This window comes from Amblyomma mixtum, chromosome 6, assembly GCF_055824585.1.
Source record: "Amblyomma mixtum isolate Tamu chromosome 6, ASM5582458v1, whole genome shotgun sequence".
NCBI lineage: Eukaryota > Metazoa > Arthropoda > Arachnida > Ixodida > Ixodidae > Amblyomma > Amblyomma mixtum.
Window position 1 is genome coordinate 39,707,464 of NC_143017.1, and position 17,484 is coordinate 39,724,947.

General features: G+C 48.2%; 1 protein-coding gene across 1 annotated transcript; it reads right to left on the reverse strand.

The window, feature by feature from the left end:
• Positions 1-1,553: 1,553 nt before the first annotated feature.
• Positions 1,554-16,932, reverse strand: conv (insulin like growth factor binding protein acid labile subunit convoluted). The gene is made up of 3 exons (XM_089547793.1): positions 16,077-16,932; positions 4,558-7,180; positions 1,554-2,974 (listed from the first exon to the last, which is right to left on the reverse strand). The coding sequence occupies exons 2-3, from the start codon at positions 7,154-7,156 to the stop codon at positions 2,388-2,390; spliced, it is 3,186 nt and encodes a 1,061-aa protein (XP_089403919.1). The 5' UTR covers positions 7,157-7,180; positions 16,077-16,932; the 3' UTR covers positions 1,554-2,387.
• Positions 16,933-17,484: the final 552 nt, after the last annotated feature.

Here is a 17,484-nt window from a genome sequence, read left to right on the forward strand (position 1 = left end):
ATAGCTTTTGCGAACATCTCTGAAGATACCTTCTAGTTGATAAGATTAAAGCAGGGTTACCGCCTGCCCGAAGTGATGGCAAGGTCGCATTTACAAGCAGCAGGCGAGAGCCAACAAGCGACGAACATCTAGCGACAAGCGTCAAGAATTGACGAATAAAATGGCATATAAAGTGGCAGCGGAGCGGAAATAATTCGGCATCGAAGAAATATACTTGTAGTGCATGTTTCTTCGATGTCGTCCCCGTTTCTGTGGCCCTTTCATTTGCTGTGGTTCGACAAGTTTATCGCGGTGAGGCAAGGACGAAAGCGATGGGTAGCGGCCCCGCAGCGGGAAAAGATCGGCGACAGATCGGCTTAGCGGCTAGCATGGCATTTCTGTATTTAAATCTAATCAGTCAGATGGCATGGTTTCTTTTCAGACGAGCGGAAAACAGTGCAATAGTGAGCGACTGAAAGTCGTACGCGTCCTGCCGTGTTTCAGCATGGCAAGTTGAAGCGCGATATTACATGTGGCTGGGGCCGTAAGCTGAACGTGGTTAAAGGGGGGGGGGGTTCAGATGTTAGGCAGTCACCCTTACCACGTGCCGTGGATCTCTCAGGCCTGCTTGCTTGCTCCGTAGGCTTGTACCTCGTAGGCTCTTTTTCCATGCTGCACTGTGCGCCCGCAAGGGGTTCTGGGATTGCCTCAGAAAGGTATATTCTCTTCTGCGAACAGGCTGAAAAAGGTGAGAAAAACTCTCCACACATCAACATATCTCTTTCCAACTACAAGCAACGCACGCGCATTCAGATTTCAGCACACGCGTGTTAGTTTCGGAGGCAGCGTCGCTTGCCGCTGTGTAAGCAAGCTACGTTTCTGCCTGCACCCCGCACAGATGCCGTTCACAGCATCATCTTTGTTTACGATCATGACGCTTGACTTTAAAGTGGTGACTCCAGCCTGTAGTCTAGCCAAGTCTCTACGAAGCCTTGGGACGAATCCTTGGAAAGAAGCCTAAAGCAACGTTTCACTTGTAGTTGACGTTGATCACTTGCTTCCTGTCCTCGTCGGCACCACCGACAACCGCAATGAAATGAGCCCGTGTTTTCTGACCACGCTTGGTGTGTGTGCATGGCAACGCAGCATCGTAATTGTAAACATTACTGCTACTAAAGAAAATTAAACACGTTACCGTCAGACTCTTCCATTGTTCGAAAAGGGTCCACCTGGAACGTTGGTGCGTTTAATATGAGTCTAATCATTAACTTAGATAAAAATTTAAGCTGGTCCGCTTTTACAACAGTCAAAAAACATGCTAATGCGGCAAAAAAATCACGCTGTCACCTTTCACATTCATTTTTCAAATATTTCAACGTGGGTTGTGTAAACAAATATTTATTCTGTCTGCAATCTGTGAGAAAGTGAGAAAAAATTATTACAAAGTCTCTACAGCCTGTGAGCGATAACAACCTGCCCATTGAGGCACTGGGCAAAGAATGGATTGCGACCTGCGCCATAGTTTTATTCCATGGTTATAATCACAAGATGATTTAGCGCTGGGGCACAAAAGTCAAGGCTGTCAGTGACGAGCGCATCGCAGCAAAGCAGCTCCACATAAATAATATGTCGGTTCACAGTCCTCCTGTACAGTTTATGTTGAGAGTCTGCACAACAAACTATACAGACTTGCGCTTCATGCTTGCATGCTAAAGCCAACGGCATTGTTCTTCACGCTGTGGTCGACGCCGACGGCATCCTTAGCGACACGCTGAGATATCTGTTTGGCCAGGCTCATATATCACTGCCCCTTTCCAAGCGCAACACTGCAGTGCAAAGTGTGCTTGTCACGTGTCTGCAACGCACAACGCCAGCAATGCGAAACTGTGACCACGAATTTTACAGCGTAGGTAAGAAATCGCAGATTGTGGTTAGTACGGCACGCACTGCTAAACATCGTCACTTTTTTGCTTGGCATCAAGGTAGCATCACTGCTTATCGCAAAATCTAAAGCAGCAGTTATCAGTCCACAGATATGAAAACGTGCGAAATTCGCTGTGCAGCCCTTCAGCTACAGCACACCCGCATTTCAATAAGTGCACACATTGCAGGTGTTATACTTTGATCAATTCGACAGTCCAGTGTGGTCCCTGTTTTGGGGAGTGAAGACAGCCTTGTGAGGCGACGGACACAACAGGTGGCAGGTGCAAGGATGCAACGTCTTTTGACAACACGTATACCCACGTGGGAGAGCAATGCACTGGGTTTGATTCGCCCTTGGCTTCTACTCTCGCCGAACAAGTACAGCGGAGATTGTAAACTCATGAGGTCCGAGCAAATGCGAACGAGAGCCGAGCGATTGCACTGAGCGTCTATCAACTAGTGGCGCTGCTTCAGCCTAGGTTGGCTCATGCACTCAAAATCAAACACTCCGAACACAGCGCCGTGGCCACGACCGCGAGAAGAACGAGGATCACGGGCAGAGGGGACACGGTCCTTGTGGCTGCGCCAACTGGAGTCACTGTCCTGCACTGGCGGCTAGGCAAGTTGCGGGCTTCTCCCGTAGAGTCTAAGGCCACCAAGCACAGCCGATACTCCACCGATGGCTCGAGCCCATCGATGGTATATTCTCTGTACCGGTACGGGATGTCTGTCTCACTCGCCAGGCTGCTCGTGGGCACGTCGCTCACTATGGCACGGAAGCCGGACACGTCCTCCTTGGTGGCCACGTACCACGCGAAGCGTATAGCCTTCTTGGAAGGTGAGTCTACGAGCCTGAACTTGAGGTCGACGGCAGATTCATCCTCATCGCCCTTCTGAGCTCGCTGCTCGTCGGTGAGGCATTCGAGGACGTCGGGGGTGACGTCTACCAGGTGGCGTCGGTGCAGGTGTAGCGGCGAGCCGCAGACGACGTCGTTCCACTCGGTCGCCTGAGGGTTGTGGCCAAGCCATTGGCGAAGGTACTTGACCCGGCAGTCGCAGTTCAGAGGATTTCCTGCGAACAAATTCAAGACAGCATGCATTGTTTCAAGAAGACACAACCATTTTCGGATATCACCTGAGAAAACACTTCTTAAACGTGCACAGAGGACAAATTTTTGGTTACGTGTTTTCTCCTTTCTAGTCATGCGTAAGGCATCGGTACACAGGAATCATCTCCTAATATTCGGCTACGACCGGTAGATAATTGATAATTCCATGTCATATCAACTGCTTCGGTTTCAACAGCCGAACGATCTCTATGACGTCGAAGGTCAGTATAGGTGATGTAAGGCATGAGAAAAAAACATCGCCATAAAGAGGGCGCCGATTTGTTCTTTTTATTAGCTACAACGCCAAAGTCAGCGTATACCTCATGAGTCGGAATCACTGCTAACGTAGAATCAGCAATTATATTTCAGTTGTTTCAATGCCTCATTTTACCTGCATTAGCAACTGACACAATAGTCACCGAAGCCGCAGCAGCTGAAACCGAAACCGCAGCAGCTGAGAGAACAAATGCAATTATAAACTGTTTAACTGCCGAAGCGAAAGCCGGATGTATTTCCGTTACAATAATGTTTAACGCACCCTTGCGTCAAACCCAAAACTTGCCGTCTGTCCCAATTTAGAACCTGTAGACGAGCTATCTGGTTGGTTATATAAGCCGAGTGGTTATCGTTCTGTTATCTCTTCGATGTTACCAAAACCACGGACTACTACTGGAGCGCTATAGGGCGGAAGGCTTAATGCCGCCAGCCAGGAGCAGTTCCAAATAACGTGCAGCGAGGCAATGAGTAACAAACCTGTTTGAGAGAGATAGTGCGTGCCTCATCAAAACACTTAGAAATCTGCAATTAAGATGACTCTGCAATTGCCGTGCGCGTATTTAATACGCGATGAGGGCTACAGCTCCAAAGAAGCGGCGAGTACAAGTAGGCATTGTATTGTGCGTTCTGAGCATTAGTGTATCAGTAACTCTGAAATGACATGATGCGGTAATGTTATCTGCGACACTCTCCGAATGCCAGAGCCATTACTGAGCTTTATAATACTCTTTGCTTCCTACAATGATGCATAGTTTTGAGGCGCTGAACTCAGTAAGATGTGTTTGCTGCCGATATGTGGTAACCTCAAAATGACGGTCCTGGCGTCCCAGCCCCTTCTCGTTCTTGTCGGCTTCCTGAAAAACTGCAAAGCTCTCCGTAACTTAACAAAGATGAAATGGAGGTTGAAACATTCTGGCTCAGGTGCAGCGCTGGATACTTATTTGCGGTGCGAAGAAACAGTCAGGGTTTACAGCTAAACCTGAGTACTGCAGCGTGTTGTGGTAACAATAGGGTGTACTCATACGCAATGTTAGATACAACACAGTGCCGGGGAACCGAGCAAAGTTAAGAGAATAATTAACTCGAAATGTATCGTATTCAAATGCGCGAAGAGCTTTATGGCGGTTAGAAGTAATTCGGACCTAATTTTCTACCTTGCTTTCAGAGGGCTTAGTAATAATCTTCCAAAGAATGCATTGGGCAGCGCACAATTCGGAGTGCCAAGCAGTTAATATGAAGGAAAAACTACGCTTTTTTAAGAACTTATTACCTTCGTAATAAAGGCGTAGGCCGCCCTTGATCCTCGCCATGTACTCCTCCTCGAACATGGTCACGTTGTTGAACCGCAAGTCCAGATGGCGCAGTGCGTGGGATCCGAGGAAATCTCGCAGGTCTACTGAGAATATCTTGTTGTGGCTGAAATCTGCCCAGCTAACGTTTTCAGGCAGTACAAGGGCGCCGTTGGCAACATGTCGAAGGTCATTGTGCGACATGTCTAGGTGCGTGAGGCTTGTCAGGTTTCTCAGAACGTTGGGATAAACCTCGTTAATAAGATTGTGGCGCAGGTCGATGTATTCCGCTTTTCCAAGGCCGTCGTCGAAGCTGTTAGTCAGAACCGAGATGAAGTTGTGGCTGAGATCCACGTGCTTGAGCTTGTAAGGAATGTACGGAGATCGGGGAAACGTCTTCTCCGTGACGAAAGCAACCTCATTGTGCGAGACGTTGATAGTGGAAAGCGACAACAAGTCGTCCAGCAAGCCATGTGTTTTGTTTTCGAGCTTGTTGAGGAAGTTATGCGATAGGTCTAACGTATGCAAAGAAACGAGGCCCTTGAACGCCTCAGGCGGGATTACGGATATGTTGTTGTAGCTCATGTTGAGACGGAGCAGCTGCAGCATTCCTTCGAAGGCGTATTCGCTGACGTTGTTGATTTGATTATTCTGAAGCCGAAGCTCGAACACGACCGGGAGACGACCGAATGCCTTCTTGGGCAGAGCTTTGATCTTGTTGTCGTTTAAGTAGAGGTACTGCAGGGCACTGAGGTCTTCGAGAGCTTCCCAAGGTACTCTGTCGATGCTGTTGTTGGCAAGAGACAGCGTTTGCAGCGTGAGTAGATTGGAGAAAGATCCTCTTTCCAGGCGGGTAAGGTTGTTACTATCTAGATATAGCCGCAGCATGGAGTTCATCGACCTGAATGTACCGGGTCCGAAGTGAGTGAGGCGATTATTTTGCAAATGAAGTTCGTTCAAGGCTATCGGCAAATTAAACATACGCTTAATCTTGTTGTCGTTGGCTTTGATAAAGCGAACGCTTACCATAGCCGAAAGACCACCGTGGCTGACGTCGCTAATGTTGTTGTGACTAATGTCCAGTTCAAGCAACGTTGGAATTGATCCGAAGGTGCCATAGCCGATCTTTTTGATTGAATTGTGGCTGAGATTGACAAATCTCACACCAGCTAGCTTTTCGAAAACAGATCCCGTAATTTCTGTAATGTTATTGTAACTGAAATCAACGGTATGAAGTTCATATAGTCTCTTTTTAGTGAAAGCCTTTCGGTTGAGCTCGTTTATTTTGTTGAAGGTCATGTTCAGAACCTTGATACCGGTAATATTAGCAACAGGGACCGCGTTGAAGTCACTTATGTTGTTGTGATTAAGTAGAAGAGTAGTTACATCAGACAAGTAAAATACGTCTTTTGGCATTGTGGTTATGTTGTTATGAGAAAGGTCAAATACGGTAACGTTCGACAATTCCTGAAAGGCCATGTCCCCAATATAGTCGATATTGTTATGACTCAAGTCGATGTGAATCTGATACATTTTCAAGAAAGCTGCGCTGGCAATTTTGCCTATCTTATTGTAACTTAGGTCCAATTTTTCAAGCCACTGAAAATCTTTGAACTGCTCGTACCCAATGTCCTCTAGTAGGTTATGGGCTAAATCGAGTGTCCGAAGATGCCGGGATGACACGAAGGCTTGTTTGTGTACCTTCTTGATTCTGTTTCCCCTGAAGTAAACATCACGGAGAAACCTGACACCCTTGACTGTGTTAGCGTCCACTTCAGGCAGTTCATTGTACGACATGTTGATCACTCTGAGAATGGCGTTCGCTACAAACATGCCACGCGGGAACGTCTTGACCCTGTTATTCGATATGTTTAAAAACCACATGTTTGTAAGTTGGTTGAAATCGATCTTCTGGAAAGCCGTGAAGTTGTTGTACGACAGATCAAGGTATTTGATCTTTCTCGCAACTCGGAACGTATTTCTTTCAATCTTCTCCATTTTGTTGTGGTGCATATCAAGTCGTTCCAACCTGTTGAGTCCCGTGAAAGCAGACGGATGCACTTTGAAAATGAGATTGTGGTCAAGGCGCAGTTCGAAGAGAATGTTCAACGCACCGAACGCGTTTGCTGGAATAACCTCGATTCGGTTGTGCGCCAGATTGAGAGACGTGAGATTCCTGAACTTGTTGATCAGTTCCACCGGGATCTCGGTCAGGGCATTGTCTTCGAAACTGAGCAGCTTCAGTGATTCGTTGAAGTGATCCATTACATCTGTGGCCACGGAGGCGAGAGACCCATGAGCAACGGTGAGGTTGATGACCTGCAGGTCCTTGAAGACGTCACCAAACAGCTTTTTGAACGATGATCCTACGATCGTAAGGTTCGCAACAGGGTGGTCCACGTTGCCTAAGCCACGCGACATCATGGCCAGATTCACACCATCGCATAAAACGTGAAGCCCAACATCTTCGCTTCTCGTGCACTTGCAAGGGTAAAGATGCGTCTGGCCGCTCGGGCACTTCGGACGAGCCTCTGCAAGCAGCGCCATCACGGCAACGCCGATGACTATCAAGGCTTGCATCGTGTGCTTCGCCGGGAAGGAAACCTGCGGAGAAATAACAGGAAAAACGCATCATTAGCACCCCAAAAGCTCACATTTTATTTTAACTATTCTTTAGCAGAATAAATCCACGACAACAAAAAAATTACTGCGGCAAAGTGCAGAACGCTAGTAGCGCAATAAAAACAAAAATCGACCTAAGCGGGGCAAGCAAAAGCACGCATCTAGCTTTTGGTGCAAAATGCATTCGAGTATTGTTTTGAAGCCAGCTAGAAAGGGAATCAACTGAGTTGTCGCAATTGAGGCGGTGCAGAGTGCAAACGCGTCAAAATGTCCCTCGCCACGTAAGGCAGTGCTAACAGACTTCTACGCATATAGAAAACGTAATTTGTAACTGGTAATACTTCCGTGGGCATGACTACAGGAATAAGAATAGTAGATACAAGAAACTTCAACCACAGATATTGTACTTTATTTAGAAACTCAAATAACCCACCCCATTTCGTACAACGTTTGCGGACCTTTTCTCTTGGCACCCTCGTATATTACTCGACCCCAGGTGAGAGGCCCCATTGCCTCGGTGCTGTTCGTCGTCTCGCCGGTGGCAGGCTTCTCAACGAACGTGGCGGGCGGAAAGTGAAGAGGGCTCGGCATGCCGATGATAAACGGAGCCAAAGGACGGAAGGAGACGGCGCAGCTAAGGGACATTTACCTTGTTGCCTTTTCACGGGCGTTGTGTTTCGCGCACCCCCCCTTTTCCACCCGGCGCGTCTTACGGCGGGCACTCCTCTCTCCCTCGTTCCATCACCCGACTGAGAAGAAGCTCCGGAGAAGGTCGGGCGGCTTCATGCTTCACGCTCGCCCTAGCGTGGCACACGCGGGGTTAGGTCTCGCGCGCCCGGCAGGCGGCCTCATTCATCACGCTAATGCCCCGGCTGAGCATGCGCAATCCGTTTTCCTGCCGCCACCAGCGCAGTGCCACCCTGCTCGTCTAATGACGGGCCGGGCCCAGCACCCCGGACGCCGATGGCAGCGTCTCAAGACACTGCGCGCAGAAGCGAATGAAAATGTAGTGGGGAGGGGGCTGGCGTCAGTGGCTGCAGCTCACGTGACTCTCAGTTCGCCTCGCGATGGCCGCCGTTGCGATGCCACCGACCGGGCTGTCAGCTCCACCACGGCCCGGCTTTGAAGCTATAAATGTTTTGAATCGAAGATATAGAGCAGGGAGTAGGAGGCCAACCGATAAAAAATAAAAACGAGGCAGGACATGACAGGAGGCTGAGAGGGACCGAGGGTCAACATCCAGTTAAATTGGCGTCTAGGGAGACGCTCCTTCAGCGTTTCCTCTTTCCCTCTTTTCTTGGATGAACACAGAGAGGTATTTAATACTCTTCTCCCGCATTTAACCTCCTTTATTTTTTTTCTTAGACGCCTTCCGTCGTATTGAGACCAGGCTGATCAGCTCTTGAGAGCTGGCTCAACGCTGGCTTCTCTGTGGTGCGTGATTGACGTCCGCAAAATGGATTTCGCTTGTCGGCGTTGAGAGGCGATACCTGTGCTATTGTTCATTAAAACTGGTGCAAGCCAACGCCTGACTTCGCCTTTGCCGCATCATACGGTGTGCTGCTATACCTCCCAGCAAAGCGGCAAGACTTTTTAGTCGTTATCGGCTTGAGTGCTGAGAAAGTTTTTCAAAACATTTTGCTGGCATCACGTCTGCCCTACAGAACTTACGATTAAGTAGCTGCGTTCAAAATGGGCTGTCGAAAAAATAAACCATGACAGCATGGAGAAAACCTTGAAATGTGAACCTTGTCAATCATGAACGCGTGTACACTTTCTCTGCTTCTGACAGCCCTACAGCATGCGTTTTACGCTATTCTTTCGATAAAATATCCAGTTTGCAGGCACATTGTACACATCACAGCGGCATTGTGTCCTTTCTAACTTAAACCAAACGGCTGCTTTTTGCTTTTCGCCTGACTCTAGTGGTGCACGGTTCGCCAAGGCGACGTTCAGAAAGAGCTGCTGGGTTTCAGGAAGAGCGCTCGAGAAAAAGGAACGTCGATCTAAAACACCCCCGCCCCCTTCCACACCCACCCACGCACGCACACATACACACACCCACCCACCCACGCACGCACGCAGACACGCACGCGCGCGCACACACACACACACACACACACACACGAACTTATTGCCCAGGCTCAAAGGTTTGTGCCTAAATTCGCTTTGTGTCCTTAGTGAGGAACCCTTATAGCGCTTACGATGCCCACAATGACGTATCCGTGTTCAAGAGTAGTAATTCTTGGCCGACATAAGTTCACTTCTGTGCATCAGTTTACTTCTAATTCATGGTGGACGTATGCTTACACACACAAAGAAAATCGCTGAATAACTGAGGGAGAAGGCGAGGAATCACGAACAAAACGGTTTGTGATCCTGGAACCTCGCTGTTTCGTTCAGTGCCTGCTGCGCTATCAATTTTTGAGCATGTCACATCAAATTTCCCAAAAGCATGTGTTTATTAACGGCGTTTTCGACTCCGCGCCCGCAGATCGGAGGGGCCTCTGAGTCCGTGTCGGAGGAGGCGCCGTCGAGCCAAGTACATGCGAGGCGCTTTGAGAGCTGTCACGCGAGGGAAAAACACGTGAAAGCTTTAATCATGGCAACGACTGCTTGCAGCATTCGGCGCATTTTATTTAGTACGCTACTTTTTCTTCAAACAACATCCATAATATTGCACCCTGAGAGCGCTCGTTGACAAAGCTGCCTGTCGGCACCGCAATATGAATTTCAAGCCTGGTCAGCTTCTTCTCCCGATCAGTTCGCCAGCTGACACTGCTCCTACTTCTACAAGCTACGAAGATGTTGCACTTTAACTGCCCGCACGTATATTTAATGCAGTGTACGCACTAATGAACACTTGTACTGCATTAGCAGTTATGATAACGCAGTCAGAAATGCAGGTCAGAAATGCAGGCGCTAAGACATCGCAGAAGGCCCCTAGCTCATTTAGATACGAATTAACAAACTTTCTGATGAGGCAATGAATAGTACTGCAATTCAAATAAATGACACTGACCAATAAGAACTGACACCACTACTCGACCGGCGGAAAACTGATTGGTTCTTGATCGATTAACTTTTGTTTGCATCCTAATGTGCTAGCATGTATTGGATTGTTTCTTTTTAAACGTATTGAAATCAAATATATTATATTGAAATATTATTGTATACCTCATCAGGAAGTGTAAACACTGCATTTGCTGTTTGTAAGTTTCGTGTTCATATTCATTTTTATGTCTGTTGTGTGCGTAATTCTGTAGGAACTGTAAGCGCCGCATTTTCATGCATTCATTTTTATAGTGCTGTGAGGTCCACTGCGTGATGCTGCCTGTAGGCCCCCAGGACCCAGTCAAGCTGTCTGTGACAGATTTTTGCCTGGGGGACCCCCAACTTGTAGGTTGGAAATAAAGTAGATTTGGATTTGGATTTGGAAGCATTCTCCATACTTGGAAACGCCGCTGGCTGAGTCGCCGACGCTTGTGCGATGATCTATTCAGCTACGCACAGCGACAAAACGTTCCGAGACGCCGACACATACCGATTAATTTCGTTGCCATGAACTTGTACGTAACTCGAGCGCAAGAAAATCAAAACATTGCCGTCGAGCCACTTCGTCGGCGACTGCATGCCCTATCCCACATTCCCGCCGTGCTGGCACCACGTGGGAGCGCCCACATCACGTAGAGCGCCCCACCGCCGTGGGTAGGAAGTCTGAGCGCTTCGCAGCGCTCTCAGGGAGAGGCCAGCGCTCGGAAAGAGCCAGTAGGATGCAGTCATAGCATCCGGCTTCGACCAACAGAATTTGCGGTCGCCTCTCACAGCGCTCCAAAGCGATCGTAAGCCAGTAGTCGCCGATGGCGTAAATGACATGATAGCGTCCCTTTCTAAATTCCATTGGCTTTTTCCAGGCTTTTTCGCAACATATGAACGCGCTGACTGTGGCTACGAGTTGAGAAATGTAATGTTTACTTCAAACATGATCAGAACATCTTATGGGAAGCAGTCGGTTAACTTTTAAATCCCTGCAATTTTAAACATGTTTCAGGAAATTGTTCAAATAGTCTGTAACTCCAACTCAGTAAATAGTTTTAAAAGACAGGTTAAAACTTTTTTACTAGATAAAACATAACTACCATTTTTTCATGTATGCTGTTTTGATGTGTTTTTTATTTGTTTTTTTATATGGTATTGTATTGTATCTTGAGTTGTGCCTTTGCATTGTATTCTACCTGCTCAGTGATTGATGTTTCTAATAATGGCGTCTTGTACCGCATCTTTCTGATAGTTTTGTAACTGTACAGTTTTGCGGCCTCTTTATTCTTTCTTGTTCTTGGCGCGACCGGCCACTTGTCTATCCTGATGCAATATTCGGGAGACGAGGCCTCGTCAGGCGTGCATTAAACGCCTTTTGCCTCGTCGACCTTGGCAGTGCTTTATACCCATGTGTGTTATTTGGTCGTCTATTGTACCCAGTTCTGCCAAAACAACATGATCAAACAAAATGGTAAAACAAACAAACAACCATTCACAAAAGAATCGTTAAGCGAGGGAGCACACTGCGTAAGCGCGATCGGAATTAGTCAAGAGCCCGTACAGAGGAGGGATATTGTCTAATCGCGGCTACCTCGAGCTGGAAGGGTCAGAGCAAGTAAATTTTGGGCATTGGTCTCCATCGAAATGCAGAACAGAAAAAACGGGTGAACTTGTACTGACTAACTGAACGCGGTGGCGCGTGGCTACCGCCACCGGCAAGTGAACTTCGTTTTGCCTCCATAGGCCGTCTAAAAGTTTACGCAGAGGCTGAATTCACTTTGAAAAAAGTCGTTTAATTGGTGTGCACGAGATGATAGACATCTCCACTAGTATACGTTCTCACGATGAAACGTAACAATTTGAGCAAAAAAAATTAATACGGAGTTCTCATCTTCTCATCAGACATAAACCTATGTGAAGCAGTATTCCTACTTTAGCAGCGCGCAGTGTCACCTTCGTGCTTAGGGCTGTTGCCCTACCCTCGTTGGAGACCTCCCATAGAAACAAATTTCTAGTTCACTGTCGTGTAAGAACCAGAGAAACATTTTATGTGCAAGTGCAGCCAAAGCTTACATGTACAGTCCAAAGTAGTATTTCTGTCTTCCACCTTGTCTCAGCCGATAAAACTTATCAACTGCTTTTCTGACACATTTTCCACTTTGATAAGAAGACATAAGAAGCCATGAATTATGGCGTTATTAAGTTTTTGTTTTTCATATCCTCGACTTGCGAGTGAAACGCGCTTGCACACCTCTATCGTGAAAAGGAAAAAGTGGGGAACCAGGCAAGGTGCAAAGAATTTAACAAAATGGAAATAATGCTTGTTTACAGGCCGTAGATTCTGACGTAGTGACACGTGGGCAGAAGCCCACCCCTTCCCCCAGCAGCCTAGGCTTGGCTGCACTACCGCAGGAAGTTGACATATCTCCTACCCGCATTCCATTCCTACCTTTTGCAGATGCCTTTCGGCTTAGCACATTAGTGAATTCCTAAAACTGAGCTAGATCGAGTTTTCTTAAAGGTGCACCGAAGAGGAATCTGAACTCGTCTTTTTGCCGCGGGAACTCGATCTTTACATTCTGTACATTCTTAGAAACTGCGACTTATTACCCTGTGTGGCCATTTCCCTAATTAAATCGAATTAATGTCCGGCTCCCGCCTTTATTTTTTTTAATTCTCCCCGTACGGTGGGAGGAGTCGACCAACGCATGGAGTGCCTTTCAGCCAGCTCCGTGGAGGCATTGTTTTCGCTTCATTTTGTTTTTTATGTTTCCGTGAATAAATAGATTCATTCGCAGATGATATAGCCGCAAAAAAAAGTCCGCAGAAATAAAAATACGCGCGGACTATTTGCTTATACGGATTACTACGTATTACTCCGCCGATGAGAGAGCGGCAAGCCGCTAGGGTCCCTAAAGCCGCCACGGGATTGGGTAAAAGGCACTCCACGCGTTGGTCGACTCCGCCCACCGTACGGGGAGAATTAAAAAAAATAAAGGCGGGAGCCAGATGTTAATCCGATTTAATTACAGAAATCGGCCACACAGGGCAATAAATCGACGTTTCTAAGAATGCTGAGAACGTGTAGATTGAGTTCCCGCAGCAAAAAGACGAGTTCAGATTCCTCTCCACTGCAAAATGTCATCCCTACGAGAGGTGTGGGAGCGACGAATGCGGAAAATATAATTAACAGGACGATACGATCTCAGTGCTGCTGATGCTTAAAGCAGTGGGATCAATTTTCGGTGCAATGCTGTCACCTGTGTGAAATGAATAAAATTTATATTAATGTTTTAACTTAGATTAGGATATCTTTTGCCGCCTGCTGAACTGCCACCAATAACAAAGAACACAATATTATTATTTATCTTGTTCCTGAAAGAAAATATTTATAATTGCCTAGATTTAGGTGAGCCTCTTATGAATTGCGGATTAAATGGTGTTCATCGTTAGGTGGAAGAATAATAATATACACTAACGGAACGCCACAGGTGAAAGCCGCAACATCCAGCAGCTTCCTGATGAGGGTATACAAATACTAATCGAGGCAATACAGCTTAACACTGTTCTTGCATATAATGGCATACAAATGCGGATACAAGTAGCCTCGTCCAGACCGGATAAAATATACGTCTTTTCAAGTACCGCTTAACATTGTTGCAGTTAAACACAGAAGGCATTCTACAGGGCCGCTGAACCTGTTTACATAAAGCAAACGCTGCAGGTGGAGATGAAAAACAGTTGTGCTTATTTGCATTCAAAAACCAACAAAGCAGACCTCAAGCCATGGAGTTTGTTTTCGCCTAGCGCTCTTGATAGCTTTACGTCACGCCCTAAAGCTGCAAGCGCACCGCGATCGTCTATTCTAAGCTGTCTTTGGAGCCATCCGGTTTTTATCGCATCTTTTTTTTTTCGTCAGCTTTGGCTCGCTTCGCTGCATTCGCCACGAACACCTGCGTAGGCTCTTGGCGGTAAGCCGCAATGAGCCGAACGCGAAGGTCATTCTCAGAGCCTTCATCCCTCTCACCCCTGTGCCTCCTTTCCCGACAGACAGGAAGTCAGACGCCCCTTTGCGGCCTTGGGGGAGGAGGAGGGGAGACCGCGGAAAGCAAAGCGGGCAACTTGTTTGGGGGGGGCTCGGCGCGCGTAAAATTTGATTGACGGGCGCGACGGACGGACCGGTTGTTTGTTTTCGCGTGTAAAAGCTGGAAACATGATACACCCAGTGTAGGGGATAGATCGTGAACACACCAAAAAAGCCAGCCTAAAAAAGAAACGAAAAACCTCTGACGGCACCGTCGGCTCGCCCCTCGGAGATGCGCGGAATTTTCAACCTCCCCTCGCGGCGGTGCGCGATCAGAGCGATATACGTCTCGCGATGTTTCATTTTGCCGGGCAAGAAATGCAGCGAGTTTGCGCGTGGACAGAATCCTGCGGGACGGCTTTATTTCCAATCTTCTTTTTTTTCTTTTTGTTCTTATTTTCCGAATCGCAGCGCCCTTTTCAGCATAACATGGGACGCTGCAGAAGTCAAGCGAATCAGCGCACACAGCAAAACCCGGCATTACATCCTTGCTTCAAGAGCACCGATATCCTCTTTTCAGTGAAAGCCGCAGGGCTATTAGAAACCAAGCGTGCGTTTTCAATCCTTGCGCCGACATTTCACTGCTTGCGCGTTAGTCGCCGCCGGACATCACCTGAGTTCCTTGAAATACATCTTCGAGGAATGGCAGACTTCGCCAAAATCTGTTTTTTTTTTTTTTGCTTGACACCCCGATGGGAGGAAATGGGATTCGTTTCGCAGAATCAATGCTGTCAAAATGGCGGGTTTCCCGTGTTTTTTTTTTTCTTTCTCGCGCCTAGGGGCTAGGCTCTTCCCGTTAAATCCGCACCTTCCCTAACTCCTTCTCGACATCTTCTCGCTCGCGTGAGTCGCGCTCTTCTGAAACCCCAAAGGGAAAAAGCGAGCAGCGTGTTTTCGAAGCCATGCAGAAACCGCGCTCATTTCCAGAAGTGCCAGTTCGAACAGAGGACCAGTTTTAGCCTGTCACGGTCGTCGGCCAGAGGCGATTCTTGGCAGCACGGTGCTTTCAAGCTTGTTTCGCGGGAAATCAAACCAAATGAAAAGAACCGCAATACAGCGTCTTTGCACTGAACTGCTTCGGCGCTAGCATCGAAATCGTCTCGGTGCCAGGCAGTTCATAGAAAGGAAGGGGAAGCTCGAGGGATCAGCCAGATTAATGAAGCCAGCAGGTAATGTGCAATGCACGTGCACGCTACGTGTCCATCGCACTATGAGTTTTCCGCGACTGTTATCTCTGTGGACTGAGCTTTATCTTTACACTTCGGGTATTTTCATTTCAGCGGAGCGCGCATTCTTTAACCAAACACGTGGTGTCTAAATGGCTTAAGTACGGACAGGTAGAGTGACAACACTGGAATGACACTTTCTACTCGGAATATGCGCCGAAAATTAACGACACATTATATGGCTTGAAGATTTCCTCTAAATCCGTGCAGTGTTGAACGCTTCACGACCACTCAACGGTTGATTATTGCTTGATATATCTCCAGAAAGAGCTGAGCAATTTTGTGACATTTACCCAAATTAACACAGAATCAAACTTCTGTTGAAGCTGCGTACACAGAATTCCCGATCATCTGACGGTAACGCGCAAAAAAAAAAATAGAGAAAACAGCTGCGATTGCATAGGCTGTAGCGCAAATTGACGCGCGCCCGGCCCTCTCCGTCAGCGATTACAACAAAACGATGTCTTAACACCTCGATATGTAATCGAGTGCATCGCGTATGCAACGACCAAACTTGTAGTAGGCTTACCTTCAAGAATATATCCAACACTGTAGAACCACCGGGAATGACTGTGGTTTCAACGGCAGTCGTCCAGAAATTACTGCGGCGTGCTCAACACCAAGCGACTTGGCATTACATATCCGCAGCAGGAAGCCAGCGGTCACACTTGTTCCTTAGGCAGCAGTGACTACAGACGTTGACACTCACTCCTGTGTCGCTACTAGAAAGTGGCCTTACACCGAAGCGAAAATGCCGATCTGGCAATCAGCGCTTCGCTCAACGTCACACTGATGGTGGCTATCCGGCGCTTAACATGCACCCACTCACAATGCAAGAGCTCACAGGCACAGACTTGACAAACACGAGGCGAACCACCAACTGTAATGGCACTTCCCTCAGGTGCTGCGAGGAACGCAGTAAGGCGAGTCCACTCTCGACACACGAGTAGCGCAGGTTGTTGGCTCCCCGCTAACCGCGATTAGTCTCGGCCTTTCACAACGCCACGGCACGCAGCAGGGGCGACATTCTCCTCCCCCGAACACCACCACAGACGCAGCGGCCCTAACAGACACCGCCTTTCTTCACATTCCCTCGCTTTCTCCCCCCAGAAGACAGGTAGGAATGCCACACGACGGCACAGCGGTGCTAAGCTTCAGCGCGCTCCTTCGAAGCCCCGACGTGGTGCGACATGGTCGCTCAGGCAACGCTGTCGCTCTCGGGCGCTCGCTCCTGGTCACGACGTGTCCCGCCGCGCGGAGCCCGAATGGCAGAGGGGTTAGCGCTGGTCTCTCTCTCGATGCGAGCGTGAATCGGCAGATGAGTGGGTTCGTTGCGTCGACGATGAACCATCCCCTCGTGTTGCGAGGAGTCGCCGGCTGGCCGATTTGCTTTTCGCCTCTGCTGCAACGTGGGCGCCTCCGCAGGTGGAAGAAACGACGGCGCGAGCTGACCCAGAAAAGGGAGAGGCGAGCGGTTTCTTCGCCTCTCCTGTATTTGGGTCACGTCGCATGGCCGCTGGACAGGTTTCGCTGCCGACCCTTTCCCTCCGACTCCCTCACCGCCCAGTGTTTTCGCTTCTCCCTTTCTGCCTGCCGTAAGTGGCCTCTATACAGTATGCAGGCACTCCGAGCTGCTTCGGCTGCGCGGCGACGGCAGCGGCCTTCGAATCCATGGAGCCAACAGACAAGGCCACACGCCGCACCGCACTTGTCCCGCACGTAGACTTGCTCTTGTTAGCTGCAACCACTTCCTCCTCCTGTCATCTGTGGATACCACACGCAGAAGTCTTTAATGACGTGAATAAAAACGCTAAAGGTCAAAACAGTAAGTAGCTTCCATCGAGCCTGATTCAATCTTTTCTTTCCTAAAAGGCGTACATGAGCAGGATACGCTTGAGCGATGAAGTCATCATCGGAGCCATGTTTGGAGTACAATA

What these genes read in the sequence shown, in the direction of transcription:
- conv (XM_089547793.1), bottom strand. Translation starts at nt 7,156, where the DNA reads ATGCAAGCCTTGATAGTCATCGGCGTTGCCGTGATGGCGCTGCTTGCA. An exon ending in CCTACGCCTTTATTACGAAG is followed by an intron (nt 2,975 to 4,557) that starts GTAATAAGTTCT and finishes ATTTGTTCGCAG; the next exon opens with GAAATCCTCTGAACTGCGAC.